Consider the following 20,226-nt stretch of genomic DNA (forward strand, 5'->3'; position numbering starts at 1 on the left):
TTTCATGTAACACTCAGATCATTCATAAGTGAGACAGACATGGCAGCTGGGATAATCACTGACCCTGCAAAATAGGTGTACTCACCTGTGCATGATTAAAGCAATCCAGAAAACCTGTTGGGGGATACTTGAGGACAGGCGTTGGGGATCACTGTTCTATGGGATCTTACAATAGGTTTCTTGTGTGGCGTTTGCACATGTTTTCATGTTTTCTTGTATTAGTGGGAGTCTCTTATACTGTAACTGCACAGATTTTTATTATGGCTGTAAGGAGTACACTTGGCGCCACTTTCTGTGAAGCACCGCTAGCGCCATCTTGGTGCTTTTATAAGGGAAGTCGGAAGTGTATTAATATGCACATGTAACCTAATATTATAAAAACCTACAATGGAAAATTCTAATTAAGTAGCCCTGATATGTTCCCTTACAAACGAGGGGAAAATAAGCAGGAATGTCGTAGAAAGATAAAGGAAATGTTACAGTAACTAAAGGTGACATCAATTATGGGTGAAATAGACACAATTACACTATGCTCCATTACATGTTATAGCATCATCAGCATCTCTATATTCTTCTCTCTCCCTCTCTCGCTCCCCCCTCTCTCTGGGCCTGATTCAGAGCTGAACGCTCTGACCAGAGCGCTCGCTCTGAATCAGTGCCCTCCTACTTGTTTTAGGAGCGTCCTCATGGACGCTCCTATAGCTGTGGGTTACCACCCACAGCTTATGCGAGCGTCCATGATGATGGTCGCGATGGTCAAGACTCAAGACCATCGCGACCATCGGGCTTGCGACGGAGACCCTGCAGTAGGGTCTCGCTGCCGCAAGCCCTGGAGTGATTTTGGCTCTAGCAGAGCCAAAATCACTCCCACTGACATCACTAGTGATGTCACTAGTGATGTCAGGGGGGCCGGCCCCAGACGGTAGGCGTTCCCATGGGAACGCCTCCGTCTGGCAGGCACGCCCCCGGCACGCCCACCAAAGGGGGCGTGCTGTCAATCAACATCGACAGCACGCCCCCTTTGGTGCGAGACCCGGAGCGATGGAGAGCCCGTCGCTCGCCGAGTCTCGCGCATGCGCACGACGGAGCTCCCTCCGTCGTGCGCATGCTCAGTGGGGGAACATCGACCCACTTGTGAGCGTACTGCCGCTCACGAGCGGGTCTGAATGACCCCCTCTGTCTCTCCCCTCTGCCCCTCTCTCTCTCTTCCCCGCTCTCTCTCTATCTCCATCTCCCCTCTATCTTCCCTCTCCCTCTCTCTCCCCCTCTCTCTCTCTCCCCCCTCTCCCCCGCTCTCTCTCTCTTCCCCGCTCTCTCTCTCTTCCCCGCACTCTCTCTCTCCCCTCTCCCTCTCTCTCCCCCATCTATCTCTCCCCTCCTTGCTCTCTCTCCCCCTCCCCCCTCTCTGCCCTCCTCTCTCCCCCTCCCCTCTCTCTCCCCCCCTCTCTCTCTCTCTCTTCTATGCATAGCTCCATCTTCTTTCTTCTTTCAATTCCACTTCCAACAGTATGGGGGAATTCAATTGGCCATGATAAAAAGTTACTGTGCGTTAATGCAATGGACCTATCGCCCATTAATGTCACTTATCGCCTGCATGCGCACTCCCGTTTTACACCAAATTCAATTTGAAAAGTGGTCTTCCAGTATTTGGGCGATAATTCTTGCAGGTGTTACAAGCGTTAAGTATAGGTGAAAATGGGGAAATGAACCTGCAATTTAAGCAAGTCTTTTCAGCAAATGCTGTAGTAGAATAGGGGGTGCATTGCCTGTCAGTTTATTTTCATGTCATTTTAAGCCACTAAACACACCTGTAACTGCCACCTGCAATGTATAAAACACTGACCTGCCCCATCCATACCGCACCCCATATAACTGCCACCTGCAATGTACAAAACACTGACCTGCCCCATCCATATCGCATCCCATATAATTGCCACCTGCAATGTTTAAAACACTGACCTCCCCCATCCATACCGCACCCCATATAACTGCCACCTGCAATGTATAAAACACCGACCTGTCCCATCCATACCGCACCCCATATAACTGCCACCTGCAATGTTTAAAACACCGACCTGCCCCATCCATATCGCATCCCATATAATTGCCACCTGCAATGTTTAAAACACTGACCTCCCCCATCCATACCGCACCCCATATAACTGCCACCTGCAATGTTTATAACACTGACCTGCCCCATCCATACTGCACCCCATATAACTGCCCCACAGGTTTTAACCCATTATTCTGCACTTTGCAGAATTTCACGCAAAAAAGTGGCGTCATTATTGGCCAAATTAAGCTAATTAAAAACATCTACGTGCCTAAGTAATCATTAGGGAGGGTATCCCGGTGGTTCTGAACCAAGTCCGGACATTTTTACATTAAAATAGGGGTTTTCCTCTCACCTCATCGTAGGTATTTGATAGGGTTGGCAGAGGATCACTCCTGTCCCAGATGTGAGTTTTTGAGGGCAGATCTGTTTCACTGTCTCTGGACATGTCCTGTGATACGCTGATTTTGGACTCAAATTTGGAACTATGTTACTCGCCATTTGGTTAATTATTTATCTTTAACGACTGAATGGGCTATATTTGGTATCCTTCCAGATGGTATGTGGCAAAGGGGGTTTGTAAGTTACTGTTGGTGATATCTGCAGCGGCTACGAAATATACCCTCCATTTGTGGATACAGCCCACCATCCCACCGTTTTCACTCTCTTTGGAAAAATTATTTGATGTTTTTAGGGTAGACTGGCTGGAATCTTCCCTTAGAAAAGCAAACTTCACTGAACGACTCTTTAGTACATGGGAGAGTTATATTGACCCTTTCCCCATTACTCAGGGAACAACTTTGGAGATGTTTCCGAGGTACAGCGTGGAAGACCCCCCAATATTCATTGATATGATCTCTACTCAAGGTGATGGTGGTATGCAGGTTCAAGTCTAATTGTTTCAATTACTTTTTGTATTTCTCTATATATGAATATTGTCTATACTAAAGTGTTATTTAATTTTTTCTTTTGCTACATAATGTTGATTTTTATATTCTTACTGTTACTTTTGCTATATTGTTAGTTACAACTTTATTGTACTGTATATACATGCTTCAATAAAGAAAAACTTGTGTAAAAAGAATATATATATATATATATATATATATATATATTGGTTTTCCCCAACTTTTTACCTGCTCTGGTTGTTCCGCTACAAAAGAAGCATTTTCCCCGCTATGCAGAATGAAGGCACTTTAGGGAGAATTAGATTTTTTCCACCAGAAATGCACTTTTACAAGTGAAAACGGATTTTCGCGGCTAATTGAATCCCCCCTTATTTCTCTTTATTATTGCACCCTCCTCTGTGTACTTACAGAACCTGCTTATTACCCAGTGGCTTATACAGAGAGACACGTTTCCATTGCATCCAAATGAACACAAATATTCCAATTAGCCCCCTGGCCCCATGTAAATGACTACACACACTTATAGCATAATCCTTCTGACCAGGAGAACGGACCAGACCAGATGGAGCAGCTCCTCCCGGCAGGCAGAGGGTTAATACATCTCAGTGTAATTATAATAACGAGGGTTCATTGTACATGACGTTATTATTGTCCTTCTAAGCGGCAAAAGATGTGATGGAGTCATTATGCCCGGGGTGAGGAAAGTGACGCAAATCCGCAGTCAGCAAGGACAGATACATTGTAACAGATGCCTCTTACTTATTACATTGTAGCAGATGCCTCTTACTGGTTACATTGTAGCAGATACCACTTACTGGTTACATTGTAGCGGATGCCTCTTACTTATTACATTGTAGCAGATGCCTCTTACTGGTTACATTGTAGCGGATGCCTCTTACTGGTTACATTGTAGCAGATACCTCTTACTGGTTACATTGTAGCGGATGCCTCTTACTGGTTACATTGTAGCAGATACCACTTACTGGTTCCAGTGTAGCAGATGCCTCTTACTGGTTACATTGTAGCGGATACCACTTACTGGTTACATTGTAGCGGATGCCTCTTACTGGTTACAGTGTAGCGGATGCCTCTTACTGGTTACAGTGTAGCGGATGCCTCTTACTGGTTACATTGTAGCGGATGCCTCTTACTGGTTACATTGTAGCAGATGCCTCTTACTGGTTACATTGTAGCGGATGCCTCTTACTGGTTACATTGTAGCGGATGCCTCTTACGGGTTACATTGTAGCGGATGCCTCTTACTGGTTACAGTGTAGCAGATGCCTCTTACAGGTTACATTGTAGCGGATACAACTTACTGGTTACATTGTAGCGGATGCCTCTTACTGGTTACATTGTAGCGGATGCCTCTTACTGGTTACAGTGTAGCGGATGCCTCTTACTGGTTACATTGTAGCGGATACAACTTACTGGTTACAGTGTAGCGGATGCCTCTTACTGGTTACATTGTAGCGGATGCCTCTTACGGGTTACAGTGTAGCAGATACCACTTACGAGTTACATTGTAGCAGATGCCTCTTACGGGTTACATTGTAGCGGATGCCTCTTACGGGTTACAGTGTAGCGGATGCCTCTTACGGGTTACAGTGTAGCAGATGCCTCTTACTGGTTACATTGTAGCGGATGCCTCTTACGGGTTACAGTGTAGCAGATGCCTCTTACTGGTTACATTGTAGCGGATGCCTCTTACGGGTTACAGTGTAGCGGATGCCTCTTACGGGTTACAGTGTAGCAGATGCCTCTTACGGGTTACATTGTAGCAGATACCTCTTACTGGTTACATTGTAGCGGATACAACTTACTGGTTACATTGTAGCGGATGCCTCTTACTGGTTACATTGCGGATGCCTCTTACGGGTTACATTGTAGCAGATACCACTTACGGGTTACATTGTAGCAGATACCTCTTACTGGTTACATTGTAGCGGATGCCACTTACTGGTTACATTGTAGCGGATACCTCTTACTGGTTACATTGCGGATGCCTCTTACGGGTTACATTGTAGCAGATGCCTCTTGCGGGTTACATTGGAGCAGATGCCTCTTACGGGTTACATTGGAGCAGATGCCTCTTACGGGTTACATTGGAGCAGATGCCTCTTACTGGTTACATTGGAGCAGATGCCTCTTACGGGTTACATTGGAGCAGATGCCTCTTACTGGTTACATTGGAGCAGATGCCTCTTAATGGTTACATTGGAGCAGATGCCTCTTACTGTGTACTTTGTAGTAGATATCTAATTGTATATAAGCCCCATGCTCATTGTTGTGTATATATCAGATACATAAATGTACTATATTGATATAGCTCTTTATAACAATAAAATACTTCGACATTATAATAATCCTCAGCAATGACAGCATTATAAGGTCATGTAACACATGTAGAAACCTGACATACTAGACACATAAACGATCACAATTGTATCATTATTGCTGCTTACGGGATATAACGTAACAATAACGGAAAACAGAATATACAATATAATGGGAGTAAATGTGTCTCGCTATTCATATAAATAATATGGATCTTACATTCAGATGTGACCATAATAGCGCTGTGTAATATTATATAATAATTCCGTGTAAAGCACAAAGATCAGACGCAGCACAGAGCAGACGAGGAAGCGGATTTCGTTTCATACATCAGAATAAAATGTGATCAGTGTTTGGTCCAAAGCGTCATTTTCTTCTGATGTTTTTCTTAGCGGATCCGGCTGCGCAAATAGCACCGAATATGCACTAATCCAGGGGGACAGCGATAACATTGGCAATAATTATTTATTTTATATATAATATAATATAAATGTTCTGTGTTCGCAAACTCAGCATCTATCTGTCTTATTCACTGTACTGTACGCATACATATGTGTGTGTGTACAATGTCTGGAATATAAAAGTAAATTTATATATATATATATATATTTATATATATATATATTTATATATACACACACACACACACACACGATATGTGATATTGTGTAAGTATTGTCGCTTTATAACGAATCCCCTGATTCAGGTCCTCTCAGGCCGGTCAGCATTGTCCCTTGGCAGAGAGTGTGGCATTGTCCGATGCCCAGATGTGCCCAGGTGTTATAGAATAATAGCCCCGGTGCCCTGCTCGCTGCAGATCCAACAGAAGACGGAAAGCGCTGAATACAAATAGGAAGTGATCAGGCAGTGTCAGGGTCCTTGTTTGCCCCCTGTAATCACTGCCCCCATATGAGTGACGCTGGATACCCCATCCCCCGTCTGACTGACAGCCTGCGGAGCGCTAGGAGGACGCTGCTGTCCCTTTAACAGCCGAATGTGAGTGTAATGATTTATCAAATTCTTATTATCAAGAAAATGTCAGAGGAAGGGCACCTTGCTCTGTACTGACGCAAAGCCCACTCTGTCCCAGCTAGGTATAGAAGCCAAGCTCCAGCCCCAGCAACTCAGTCTACCCAAACCTCCGCTGGCACCTGGGCATGGTGAGTACAGTGTCATATATATATAGGGGTAAAGTTCTCATGGTGCCATGCCATCTATAGTATATAGTGGGTACAGTATTACATCCATATGGTGCCATCTATCTCATCTCATGTCAAGTATATAGAGGGTACATATAGATTTGTGGTACCATCTCATTTCTAGTATATAGAGGGTAGTGGTATTTACCATTATGGTGCCAACTCATCTCCAGTATATAAAGGGTACATTTATATATGTATGGTGCTATCTCATCTCCAGTATATAGAGGATACAGGTATGTATTAGTATGGTGCTATATCATCTCCAGTATATAGAGGGTACATTTATATATATGTATGGTGCTATCTCATCTCCAGTATATAGAGGGTACAGTAATATATTAGTATGATGCCATCTCATCTCCAGTATATAGAGGGTACAGTAATATACCATAATGGTGCCATCTCGTCTCTAGCATATAGACTAGGGTACAGATTTATGTTCGTATGATGCCATCTCATCTCCAGTATATAGAGGGTATAGTTATATATTAGTATGGTGCCATCGCATCTCCAGTATATAGAGGGTACAGTTATATATTAGTATGGTGCCATCTCATCTCCAGTATATAGAGGGTACAGTTATATATTAGTATGGTGCCATCTCGTCACCAGTATACAGAGGGTACAGTTATATATTAGTATGGTGCCATCTCGTCACCAGTATATAGAGGGTACAGTTATATATTAGTATGGTGCCATCTCGTCACCAGTATATAGAGGGTACAGTTATATATTAGTATGGTGCCATCTCATCTCCAGTATATAGAGGGTACAGTTATATATTAGTATGATGCCATCTCATCTCCAGTATATAGAGGGTACAGTTATATATTAGTATGATGCCATCTCATCTCCAGTATATAGAGGGTACAGTTATATATTAGTATGATGCCATCTCATCTCCAGTATATAGAGGGTACAGTTATATATTAGTATGGTGCCATCTCGTCACCAGTATATAGAGGGTACAGTTATATATTAGTATGGTGCCATCTCGTCACCAGTATATAGAGGGTACAGTTATATATTAGTATGGTGCCATCTCATCTCTAGCATATAGACTAAGGTACACGTTTATATTCGTATGATGCCATCTCATCCCCATTATATAGAGGGTACAGTTTTATGTATATTCGTTTGGTGCCATCTCATCTCCAGTATATAGAGGGTACAGTTATATGTATATTCGTATGGTGCCATCTCATCTCCAGTATATAGGGGGTACAGTTATATGTATATTCGTATGGTGCCATCTCGTCTCCAGTATATAGGGGGTAGAGTTATATACTGGAAGGTGCTGAAATCACTTTACTATAGTGCAATATACTTAGAATCTAACTATAGTGCAATATAGTAGTGATTTCAGCACCTTAGACAGCTCTAACTGATAGATAGATATGAGATAGATTATCTATCTATCTATCGATCGATCGATCGATCGATCTATCTATCTATCTATCTATCTATCTATCTATCTATCTATCTATCTATCTATCTATCTCATATGTATCTATCTATCTATCTATCTATCTATCTATCTATCTATCTATCTATCTATCTATCTATCTATCTATCTATCTCATATGTATCTATCTATCTATCTCATATCTATCTATCTGTAATGTATATGGGTAGGTATTTATAGATTGTCCATCGCTTTACGCGTATATATTTGTAGTATAATTTGATAGTAATTAATTATAAGACTTATCCTATTAATGTAGATAACTGTATAGCTACAGTATGATGGTTGCATACAGTGGTAGAATGCGTGTTTCTCCCTATTTAAATGCTTATACTTTATATACATCACTCAACCCAGACCTCTATTCTGTCTGTACCTGTGTGTGTATAGAAATATAGATTTCTAGTATATACATACATAAATCATACACACATACATATACATATATACATACATCCAGTTGTCTGTGTGTGCATTAGGAGGGATTTGCACTGGGTGAGTGTTATACATGTCAGTACGCACCTGAGGAAGATCACCTGAGAGACGGTTCCAGCAGCTTCTTACCCTGCGGGGAAGCAGCTTGTGTCCATGGAGCCTGAGAATGGTCTGTGCTGAATGACAGAGACTAAATGGGGCGTAAAATTAAAGAATCTTTGTGCAATAAGGAGAGGGGCAGAGAGCCTGCTCCAGCCGTGATATGAAACCCAGAGAGGCTGGAGGAGCCCCCTCACCTAGCACTATCCCGGCTACCCACACCTAGACCCCCCTGGCCCAGGTGCTCCCTCTTCTCCATCCTGTACTCCTCTGATAGACTCATCTGCAACCCCTGGCCCAGGTGCCCCCTCATCTGTACCCTCCAGTCCTCGGATCGCATCACCTGCTCCCTCCTGGCCCAGGTGCCCTCTCATCTCCATCCTGTACTCCTCTGATAGCCTCATCTGCACCCCTCTGGCCTAGGTGCCCCCTCCTCTCCATCCTGTACTCCTCTGATAGCCTCATCTGTATCCCCCTGGCCCAGGTGCCCCCTCACCTGCACCCTGCAGCCCCGCGGATCGCCTCCTCTGCAACCCTCTGCCCTGGCACTCAGTCAGTCTCATCAAGTCATGTACATAGTAAATGATTTGTAGACTCAGACATTGAGCAGGTTGGACGGGGCTATGAGCACATGTTATATTATATGGTATATACTGTATATAGATATTACCTGCTGCCAGAGTAATAGAACCTGTCTGACATCTTGCAGGATTACGGGAACACAATGGACCTGGGGCAGAAGACTATGAACAGCCCAGAAGGTGCTGCACCAGGACTGATCGGAGGAACAGGAGTTACCCGGCACAGTCCAGACAATGATGTCCCTCAACAAGCCTCCTGTAAGCTTGCCAGGCTGCCCCAGTCTACCTCCAGTGACAGCAAAGGTTTTGTGCCCGAGGAGGGCAGGGCCAGCCTGCTGGAGAGGACAAGGACTGGGGGGTCCTGCAAGGGCACCCCCACCCACTGTGCCAGGAGGAAGGATTCTGCCGACACTTTCTCCTTGAAAACCCAGAACATGGCTGAGAGCAACGGGCAAACCACCCCGCTGCCCTGCAGGATCGTGCCCCTTCAGAGCGCAGAAGGAGAGACCGGCCCGGGCACCGGGAATAATGGCAAGGGTGGCTGGGTGCCCATGAACCAGAGCACTGTGGTGCTGGGCACAGATGGGAACACGTCTGTCCTGCCTGGCAGCCTGACTGGGGTGAGTCCCTATTTTTATGCCTATGCTCATATAGTGTGGGTTTGTAGCCTAATATTGTGGCACAGGACTGGCATATACACAGAGGGACATGGTGCTAAACATGTAACAGTGCTGCATCCCCATGGTCCGATTAGGTGTATGGTTGGTGGTCCATGAACTTACACTCTATTTGTTCGATTTTATAAGGAGAAACTGTCACCAGTGAAGTCTGTGTGGTTACATTACTCCGGCAGGTTACGATACATTAGGATTAAATGTTACTATATTATGATAGAATGTTACTAAATATTAGGATAGGAGGTTAATGTACAATAAGATAAAAGGTTACCGTATATTTGGATACAAGGATACTGTATATTAGGGTAGAATGTTACTCTATATTAGGATAGAAGGGTAATGTACAGTAGGATATAAAGTAACTGTATATTAGGATATAAAGTTACTGTATATTAGGGTAGAAGGTTACTGTATATTAGGATATAAAGTTCCTGTATATTAGGGTAGAAGGTTACTGTATATTAGGGTAGAAGGTTACTGTTTGGATAGATGCTGGATGAGTCTTTGCGCTAATTACTGGGTGAGAGAGTTGGGGAGTCGGGGTCCAGACTACACGGTGCAGGAATTGTCCTAGTTCTTAATCTCTAATGACCGATGTGTGCAGGTACTGTACTATGTATGTATGTCGGTCACTTTAATTCTGATACATAAGGAATAATCCGCAATTACATTAATTGCTCTCAGTATTTTGTTGCATTGAAAGAAAATTTTATTAAAGGACTGTACACATGCTGCGCCCACCCCCTTGTACAGGCATGTATCTGTATCTGTTTAATATATATATGTATTTATATATGAATTTACCATTTGTAAGAAATTATACTCAGAGACTGTACAGTGCCTCTATAGGTGGTGGCTTATGGAGGATGGGTACAGTATTTCCCCTCTATGGCGCAGAATTATTTAAGCTTATTGCTGTTATATCAGATTTCTCCTCCCTATAGATAAACACCTGAACAATACGTTTTGTCAGCGCAAACAGGCTTGCCCTATGTGCCTACAGGTGTCGGGGAACTACAAGTCCCAGCCAGTGGAGAAACAACAGCAGCTGTAGACCAATGAGTTGCCCACTTCTGGTTGAGCAGCTATTACCCATCTATTTCTGCCGGATTGTGACTTTGGCCCAACACAGTTCCTGGTGTAATATCCGCTTACTGACACAACTCCTGGTGTAATATCCGCTTACTGACATATGTCAGTCAGTCCTCCTGCACCATGTAGGGCCAGTGGTCGGGGTGGGGGGTATGAGGGGGTCTCAGGAGTTGTGTGATATGTGACATATGATTCTCTTTCCTTTAGGAGGATGATGGTGATGAGAATAAAGCCAGAGGGAACTGGTCCAATAAATTGGACTTTATTCTGTCCATGGTGGGCTATGCGGTGGGACTGGGCAATGTGTGGAGGTTTCCTTACCTAGCATTTAAAAATGGCGGAGGTACAGTATGTGTAATGTGATGTGTTACTGCCACACTGTTATTGTTACCGGGAGATACAATGTCCCATTCAGTGCAGTCATTATCCTGTGTGTGTTACTGTTATTGCTGCCGAGAGATACAATGTCCCTTTCAGTGCAGTGTGTGTGTGTAGTGTTGTGTTGTGTTCATTGTCTACAATTCACATAGTGTTACTGATTGCAGTCACACATTGCTGCATTAAACAATGTTGTGTTACTGAATACAATCACACAGTCCTGCAGTGTACAGTGTTTGTATATATTATCCTATCACACAGTCCTGCAGTGTACAGTGTTAGGATAATATATACAATCACACAGTCCTGCAGTGTACAGTGTTTGTATATATTATCCTATCACACAGTCCTGCAGTGTACAGTGTTAGGATAATATATACAATCACACAGTCCTGCAGTGTACAGTGTTAGGATAATATATACAATCACACAGTCCTGCAGTGTACAGTGTTAGGATAATATATACAATCACACAGTCCTGCAGTATACAGTGTTAGGATAATATATACAATCACACAGTCCTGCAGTGTACAGTGTTAGGATAATATATACAATCACACAGTCCTGCAGTGTACAGTGTTAGGATAATATATACAATCACACAGTCCTGCAGTGTACAGTGTTAGGATAATATATACAATCACACAGTCCTGCAGTGTACAGTGTTACGATACTGCAAAATCTTGCAGTGTTCAATTTAATATTAATAAACAAAATCACACAACGGTAGTGTACGGTACAAGGTCATGCAATTGATACAATTACATCACATAAATACAGTGTACAATTTAGTATTCAACGATACAATCTTGCAGTTTACCTTATTGTGCTAATAGATACAACCATACATTACATATATTTGCGCACTTTTATATTATACTATATTGTTTTAATGAGTGCCATCACACAACCCTTCAGTGTACAATCTACTACAATATATACAGTCACACAGTACTGCAGTGTACAATCTACTATATTATATACAGTCACACCACTGCAGTGTACAATCTACTACAATATATACAGTCACACATCACTGCAGTGTACAATCTACTACAATATATACAGTCACACAGTACTGCAGTGTACAATCTACTACAAAATATACAGTCACACAGTACTGCAGTGTACAATCTACTACATTATATACAGTCACATCACTGCAGTGTACAATCTACTACAAAATATACAGTCACACATCACTGCAGTGTACAATCTACTACAAAATATACAGTCACACATCACTGCAGTGTACAATCTACTACAAAATATACAGTCACACATCACTGCAGTGTACAATCTACTACAAAATATACAGTCACACATCACAGCAGTGTATAATCTACTACATTATATATACAGTCACACATCACTGCAGTGTACAATCTACTACAATATACAGTGTATACAGTCACACATCACTGCAGTGTACAATCTACTACAATATATACAGTCACACATCACTGCAGTGTACAATCTACTACAAAATATACAGTCACACATCACTGCAGTGTACAATCTACTACAAAATATACAGTCACACATCACTGCAGTGTACAATCTACTACAAAATATACAGTCACACATCACAGCAGTGTATAATCTACTACATTATATATACAGTCACACATCACTGCAGTGTACAATCTACTACAATATACAGTGTATACAGTCACACATCACTGCAGTGTACAATCTACTACAATATATACAGTCACACATCACTGCAGTGTACAATCTACTATATTATATACAGTCACACCACTGCAGTGTACAATCTACTACAAAATATACAGTCACATATCACTGCAGTGTATAATCTACTACATTATATATACAGTCACACATCACTGCAGTGTACAATCTACTACAATATACAGTGTATACAGTCACACATCACTGCAGTGTACAATATACTACAATATATACAGTCACACATCACTGCAGTGTACAATCTACTATATTATATACAGTCACACCACTGCAGTGTACAATCTACTACAATATATACTGTCACACAGTACTGCAGTGTATAATCTACTACATTATATATACAGTCACACATCACTGCAGTGTACAATCTACTACAATATACAGTGTATACAGTCACACATCACTGCAGTGTACAATCTACTACAATATATACAGTCACACATCACTGCAGTGTACAATCTACTACAATATACAGTCACACATCACTGCAGTGTACAATCTACTACAATATATACAGTCACACATCACTGCAGTGTACAATCTACTACAATATACAGTCACACATTACTGCAGTCTATAATCTACTACAATATACAGTCACACATCACTGTAGTGTACAATCTACTACAATATATACAATCACACATCACTGCAGTGTACAATCTACTACAATATACAGTCACACATCACTGCAGTGTACAATCTACTACAATATATACAGTCACACATCACTGTAGTGTACAATCTACTACAATATATACAATCACACATCACTGCAGTGTACAATCTACTACAATATACAGTCACACATCACTGCAGTGTATAATCTACTATATTATATACAGTCACACATCACTGCAGTGTACAATCTACTACAATATACAGTCACACATCACTGCAGTGTACAATCTACTACAATATAGATAGTCACATATCACTGCAGTGTACAATCTACTACTATATAGTCACATATCACTACTGTGTACAATATTATGTTATTAGATACAATTACTCAGCTAATTTATATAATTTGTGTTGACAAATGCAATCACACAACCCTGCATTGTACAACTATATTGATTAATACAATCACACACTGTATATATTTTGTTACTAGAATTACACATTACTGCAGTGTATAATATTGTGTTATTAGAATTACAGAACACTTTACTGCAATTTTCAATATTGTGTTACTAGAAATACTACACACATTACTGCAGTGTATAATATTGTGTTACTAGAATTTCACGTTACTGCAGTGTATAATATTGTGTTACTAGAATTACACATTACTGCAGTGTATAATAATGTGTTACTAGATTGACACATTACTGCAGTGTATAATATTTTGTTACTAGAATTACACATTACTGCAGTGTATAACATTGTGTTATTAGAATTACAGTACACTTTACTGCAATTTTCAATATTGTGTTACTATAATTACATGTTACTGCAGAGTATAATATTGTGTTACTATAATTACACATTACTGCAGTGTATAATATTGTGTTACTAGAATTACACGTTACTGCAGTGTATAATATTGTGTTACTAGAATTACACGTTACTGCAGTGTATAATAATGTTTTACTAGATTTACGCATTACTGCAGTGTATAATATTATGTTACTAGAATTACTGTACACATTACTGCAGTGTATAATATTATGTTACTAGAATTACTGTACACATTACTGCAGTGTATAATATTATGTTACTAGAATTACTGTACACATTACTGCAGTGTATAATATTATGTTACTAGAATTACTGTACACATTACTGCAGTGTATAATATTATGTTACTAGAATTACTGTACACATTACTGCAGTGTATAATATTGTGTTACTAGTATTACATATTACTGCAGTGTATAATATTGTGTTACTAAAATTACAAATTTCTGTAGTGTATAATATTGTGTTACTAGAATTACACATTAGGGCAGTGTATAATAGTGTTATAAAATTTACACATCCCTGCAATGTATAATCCTGTGTTACTACAATCTCATGTACAATATATGATACAATACTGCAGAGTATAATATTGTGTTACTACAAATACATTTTACTGCAGTGTATAATATTGTGTTACTTTGTGTTACTATAGGGAAGTGGTTATTATTGTGTTACTAGAATTACAGATCCCTGCAGTGTATAATATTTTGTTTTAGAATTACTGTACACATTACTGCAATGTATAATCTTGTGTTACTAGGACTACAAATTAGGGCAATCAGTGTATAATATTGTGCTACTAGAATCACACGTTACTGCACTGTATAATATTGTGCTACTAGATATAGACATTACTGCAGCATATAATATTGTATTAAGTCATTGACACGTTACTGCTGTGTATAATATTGTGTTACTAGAAATACAAATGACTGTAGTGTATAATATTGTATTAATTGAATGACACGTTACTGGTGTGTGTAATATTGTGTTACCAGAATTACACATTACTGCAGTGTATAATATTACATTATTGGAAGAACACGCTACTGCTGTTTGCATTATTATGTTAGTAGAATTACACATTACTGCAGTGTTTAATATTTTTAATAGAATTAGACTTTACTGCAGTGTATAATATTGTGTTACTATAGTTACAGGTTACTGCAATTACTGCAGTGTATAATATAGTGTTACTAGAGTCACACTTTACTGCAGTGTAAAATATTGTGTTACTAGAATTACACATTACTGCAGTGTATAATATTGTGTTTCTAGAAATACTATACACTTTACTGCAGTGTATAATATTGTGTTACTAGAATTACAGGTTACTGCAGTGTATAATATTGTGTTACTAGAATTACACATTGCGAAAGCGTATAACATTGTGTTATCAGAATTACACCTTTTTGAAGTGTATAATGTGTTACTAGAATTACAGGTTACTGCAGTGTATAATATTGTGTTACTAGAATTACACATTACTGCAGTGTTTAATATTGTGTTACTAGAATTACACATTACTGCAATGTGTAATATTGTGTTGCTAGAATTACACGTTACTGCAGTGTATAATATTGTGTTACTAGAATTACACTTTACTACAGTGTAAAATATTGTGTTACTAGAATCACACATTACTGCAATGTGTAATATTGTGTTACTAGAATTACACATTGTGGAAGTGTTTAACATTGTCTTACTAGAACTACACAATACCATAGTGTATAATATTGTGTTACTAGAATTACACGTTATTGCAGTGTATAATATTGTGTTACTAGAATTACACGTTACTGCAGTGTATAATATTGTGTTACTAGAACTACACCTTATTGAAGTGTATACAGGTTGAGTCTCCCATATCCAGAATGCTTGGGACCAAGGGTATTTTGGATATCGGAATATTCCGTATTTTGGAATATTTGCATACCATAATGAAATGTCTTGGGAATGGGACCCAAATCTAAACACAGAATGCATTTATGTTCTATATACACCTTATATACACAGCCTGCAGGTCATTTTATACAATATTTTTTAATAATTTTGTGCATCAAGAAAAGTTTGTGTACATACATGAAATTCATTTATGTTTCATATACACCTTATATACACAGCCTGAAGTTTATTTTTGTGCTTCAAACAAAGTTTGTGTACATTGAACCATCAGAAAGCAAAGTTTTCACTTTCTCAGTCATGCTAAAAATATTCTGGGTTTCGGAATATTTGGATATGGGAGACTTAACCTGTAATGTGTTACTAGATTTCCTATTACTACAGTGTATAATATTGTGTTACTAGATTTCATATCACTACAGTGTATAATATTGTGTTACTAGATTTCATATTACTACAGTGTATAATATTGTGTTACTAGATTTCCTATTACTACATTGTATAATATTGTGTTACTAGATTTCACATTACTACAGTGTATAATATTGTGTTACTATAATTACACATTACTGCAGTGTATAATATTGTGTTACTAGAATTACACGTTACTGCAGAGTATAATATTGTGTTACTAGATTTCATATCACTACAGTGTATAATATTGTGTTACTAGATTTCATATTACTACAGTGTATAATATTGTGTTACTAGATTTCATATTACTACAGTGTATACTATTGTGTTACTAGAATTACACATTACTGTAGAGTATAATATTGTGTTACTAGAATTACACATTACTGCAGTGTATACTATTGTGTTACTATAATTACACATTACTGCAGTGTATACTATTGTGTTACTAGAATTACACATTACTGTAGAGTATAATATTGTGTTACTAGAATTACAGGTTACTGCAGTGTATAATGTTGTGTTGCTAGAATTACACATTACTGCAATGTATAATCCTATGTTACTACAATCTCATGTACAATTTATGATACAATCACACACAGTATACACTTGTACTAAATATGCAACTCCACAGTGTACAATGTCAAGCAGTGGATAATAGTCACATATTAAAGAAGTGAGAAAGTTAATGTTAAAGCAGTAAATCACACAACCATCACTAATATCAGATACAATTACAGATCTCTTCAGTGTAACATTTTGTGTAAATAGATACAGACCCACAACCCTGCAGTGTTCAGTCCCGTGTTACACAATATTATGTAGTGTATTAGATACAATTACAGTGTATAATTTTGTGTTAATGTGTCTGTATCTAATAATAATACAAGACTGTACACTGCAGGGTTGTGTAATTGTATCTGATACACTGATATATAATGTGTCTGTATCTAATAATGACACAGGACTGTACACTGCAGAGTTGTGTAATTGTGTCTGATACACATATATATAATGTGTCTAATAATAGAATAGGACTGTACACTGCAGAGTTGTGTAATTGTGTAAGATACACTGATATACAATGTGTCTAATAATAACAACATAGAACTATACACTGCAGGATTGTGTAATTGTGTATGATACACTGACATATAATGTGTTTAATTATAATTATATAATATTTACATACTGTAACATAACATAACAGGGTTGTGTAATTGTGTCTGATACACTGATATATAATGTGTCTAATAATAACATAGGACTGTATACTACAGGGTTGTGTAACTGTGTTTAATACAATGATATACAGTATAATGTGTCTACTACTACTACTACTACTACTACTACTACTACTACTACTACTACTACTAATAATAATAATAATAATAATAATAATAATAACAACGCAGGACTGTACACTGCAGGGTTGTGTAACTGTGTATGATACACTGACATATAATGTGTCTAATAATATTAATAACATAATAAAATATTGTAACATAACATAACAAAGTTGTGTAATTGTGTATGATACACTGACATATGTGTCTAATAATAACAACATAATAATTTCAAACTGTAACATAACATAACAGGGTTGTGTAATTGAGTGTGATACACTGACATATATTGTGTTTAATAATAATAACAACATAATACTAACATACTGTAACATAACAACCAGGGTTGTGTAACTGAGAATGATACACTGACATATAATATGTCTAATAAAAACATAATTACATACTGTTACATAACAGGGTTGTGTAATTGTGTATGATACACTGACATATAATGTGTCTAATAATAACAACATACTGTAACATAACATAACACGGTTGTGTAATTGTGTATGATACACTGACATATGTGTCTAATAATAATAACATAATTTCATACTGTAACATAACAGGGTTGTGTAATTGTGTGTGATACACTGACATATAATGTGTCTAATAATAACAACATACTGTAACATAACATAACACGGTTGTGTAATTGTGTATGATACACTGACATACAATGTGTCTAATAATAATAATAATAATAATAATAATAATAATAATAATAATAATAATAATAATAATAACAACAACAACACATGACTATAAACTGCAGGGTTGTGTAATTGTGTATGATACACTGACATATAATCTGTCTAATAATAATAACATAATTACATACTTTAACATAACATAACAGGGTTGTATAATTGTGTATGATACACTGAAATCTAATGTGTCTAATAATAATAACTTAATTACATACTGTAACATAACATAACATAACATGGTTGTGTAATTGTATATGATACACTGACATATAATATGTCTAATAATAACAACATAATAATTTCATACTGTAACATAACAAAAGATAACATGGTTGTGTAATTGTGTATGATACACTGACAAATAATGTGTCTAATAATAACAACATAATAATTACATACTGCTACATAACATAACAAGGTTGTGTAATTGTGCGCGATACACTGACATATAATGTGTCTAATAATAACAACATAATAATTTCATACTGTAACATAACATAAGATAACATGGTTGTGTAATTGTGTATGATACACTGACAAATAATGTGTCTAATAATAACAACATAATAATTACATACTGTAACATAACAGGCTTGTGTAATTGTGTATGATACACTGACAAATAATGTGTCTAATAATAACAACATAATAATTTCATACTGTAACATAACATAACATAACAGGCTTGTGTAATTGTGTATGATACACTGACATATAATGTGTCTAATAATAACAACATAATAATTTCATACTGTAACATAACAAAATAAAAGGGTTGTGTAATTGTGTATTATATACTTACTGTATAATGTGTCTAATAATAACAACATGATAATAACATATGGTAACAATACAACAGTGTTGTGTAATTGTGTATGATACACTGACATATAATGTGTCTAATAATAATAACATAATAATTACATACGTAACATAACATAACAGTATTGTGAAATTGTGTATGATACACTGACATACAATGTGTCTAATAATAATAATAATAATAATAATAATAATAATAATAATAATAACAACAACACATGACTGTACACTGCAGGGTTGTGTAATTTTGTATGATACACTGACATATAATGTGTCTAATAATTATACCATAATAATTACATATGTAACATAACATGACAGAATTGTGTAATTGTGTATGATACACTGACATATAATGTGTCTGATAATAATAACATAATAATTACATACTGTAACATAACATAACAGAGTTGTGTAATTGTGTGTGATATAATGACATATAATGTGTCTGATAATAATAACATAATAATTACGTACTGTAACATAACATAACAGGGTTGTGTAATTGTGTAGGGTACAATGATTTATAAAGTGTCTAATAATAATAACATAATGATTACATACTGTAACATTACATAACATAACAGGGTTGTGAAATTGTGTATGATACACTGACATA

General features: G+C 37.8%; 1 protein-coding gene across 1 annotated transcript in view; it reads left to right on the forward strand.

Moving 5' to 3' along the window:
• Positions 1 to 9,214: 9,214 nt before the first annotated feature.
• Positions 9,215 to 20,226, forward strand: part of SLC6A5 (solute carrier family 6 member 5) — a 142,653-nt gene continuing 131,641 nt past the window's right edge. Inside the window, exons 1-2 of the mRNA XM_088458953.1 lie at positions 9,215 to 9,700; positions 11,057 to 11,192. Coding sequence (XP_088315079.1) covers positions 9,224 to 9,700; positions 11,057 to 11,192 — 613 coding nt within the window. The 5' untranslated portion in view covers positions 9,215 to 9,223. The remainder of the gene's footprint in view (positions 9,701 to 11,056; positions 11,193 to 20,226) is intronic.

Source organism: Taudactylus pleione, unplaced genomic scaffold (assembly GCF_031769625.1).
Source record: "Taudactylus pleione unplaced genomic scaffold, aTauple2 ptg000875l, whole genome shotgun sequence".
NCBI classification, from domain to species: Eukaryota; Metazoa; Chordata; class Amphibia; order Anura; family Myobatrachidae; genus Taudactylus; species Taudactylus pleione.